This window comes from Monopterus albus, unplaced genomic scaffold, assembly GCF_001952655.1.
Source record: "Monopterus albus unplaced genomic scaffold, M_albus_1.0 scaffold196.1, whole genome shotgun sequence".
Lineage (NCBI taxonomy): Eukaryota > Metazoa > Chordata > Actinopteri > Synbranchiformes > Synbranchidae > Monopterus > Monopterus albus.
Genome location: NW_018128076.1, coordinates 1 through 1635, shown reverse-complemented (window position 1 = coordinate 1635; position 1635 = coordinate 1). Strand labels below are relative to the sequence as shown.

General features: G+C 40.6%; 1 protein-coding gene across 5 annotated transcripts in view; it reads right to left on the bottom strand.

Annotated features, from left to right (window-relative positions):
- plekha6 (pleckstrin homology domain containing, family A member 6) overlaps positions 1 to 384 on the bottom strand; it is a 113049-nt gene extending 112665 nt beyond the window's left edge. For all 5 annotated transcript variants that reach the window (XM_020617888.1, XM_020617896.1, XM_020617887.1 and 2 more), the window contains exon 1: positions 276 to 384. In XM_020617888.1, coding sequence (XP_020473544.1) covers positions 276 to 374 — 99 coding nt within the window. In that variant the 5' untranslated portion in view covers positions 375 to 384. The remainder of the gene's footprint in view (positions 1 to 275) is intronic.
- Between the last annotated feature and the right edge of the window lie 1251 nt (positions 385 to 1635).

The following is a 1635-nucleotide window of genomic DNA, read 5'->3' as shown; positions in this document are numbered from 1 at the left end:
ATGGGAATTTGTGTGAATTATGTAAATGATATGTAAATGAGGTCCCCATCAGCCATGTTCACTTGACTTTTCATAAGTCCCCATTAAGCATGGTGAAATCATAACTTCATCAAGTTCGATGTTTGAAGTCGTGTATAAGCTAACAACACTATGGTTAGCATACCAGATTTTTTTCAGGCATCCAGAGCCCTTAGAAAGGGTGGTCCCCACAAGTGATGCTCAGAAAGTTGGTCTCCATCCAACATGGAAACCAGTATGTGTGTGTGTGTACTCACCCGGGTGTAATGCTGGGCTTCTGGAGACAGGTCCAACACCATATTGGCACTTTTGGAGTGGGTGATCTTCTCAGCAGGAGTATTCACCTTCCCATTCATATCCAAATCACAGTGCCTGGACAGAATAGTACAGGCTGTCCTATGAGTGTATCAGTGCATTGTGAGAACTGCCTGGTGATTACAGAGCAAAAGGACACATGGTACAGGGGCCTCACGTGGTTATGTGAATAATGACTCTTGGCTGTCAGAAGTAAAGGTGGCATGAGTGTCATGTTACAGTGTGTGGCTCTGATGTCAGAGATGGTTGTTGACACTACAGTCGGAGCTGATTTAACTGTGTGCAACAAAAAAATGACCTGTTTTACTTTCTGGCTTGAAGGGCTTGTTGTACAGGTCAGTTATACAGTGGTAAGTACATCCAAGCCTAGTTCACTGATTCCACATTTTGTGTGTCACAATGCAGTCACAATGACAGACTATGAATTACATTCACACAGTGTTTGTGTAGGTGAAACAATTCATTCAGTCACTGACGTTCATATTTGATGCATGTCAACATGTTGTTTCACCTTTGTTTTTCAGTCTATGTTTTTGTAGAAAACTGAAAATATCTGTTTTCAGAAAGGGCTAAAGGTTAAAGTGGTAGTATATTGTAGTGTGAACAACTAGAAATGCATACAGTATGTGAAACCTGTAGGTTAACTAACATAGCTAATCTAATATATTTTTTTCTTTGCCCTGTGAGAACCGTGACTCACTGCTGTGTATGTGGGCCCAGCATGTGTTCTAAATGGATGACTGGTGGGTTCATTCTTTCAAATGTTCATTTTCAGTGCATTACTGTTCAGGACATTGTAGTCTGGTGTGGGCCAGTCTACTTATTGATTTGGTGGGTTATGGTCTGATCTCTATGAAGTCCATCCTCAGGGAGCCCCACATTGATCTACTGACTAGTGGGAGGACTAATGCATATGCTGCACCTCATTGCCATTCCCTGTTAACACTTCTAATGAAATGCTGCTCTTTCCTCCATTTTTCTCTTTATTTCCTCACCGTGCTCTTCAACTACAGTCTCTATGTAGTAACTGGCCAGAGAAGTTGAAGGCAGCAGTACTGTCTTATCACACATTGTTTCATGCCACTGATGCCTTTAATGTCAACACATTTTTTAGGCTGTCCTTAAAAAAATACTTTTTTTTCTCTCTAGACAGTTGTGCATATCTCTAATGCAGCTCTAACAAAGCATTATAGCACTATTTGAGCTTGATACTGTATAGTTATTCAACTATGAATAGTATACTGTATTCTTCTGCTTGCATCAAACATGTCTAAGACTAGTGTTTCCATTATATCCTTGCTG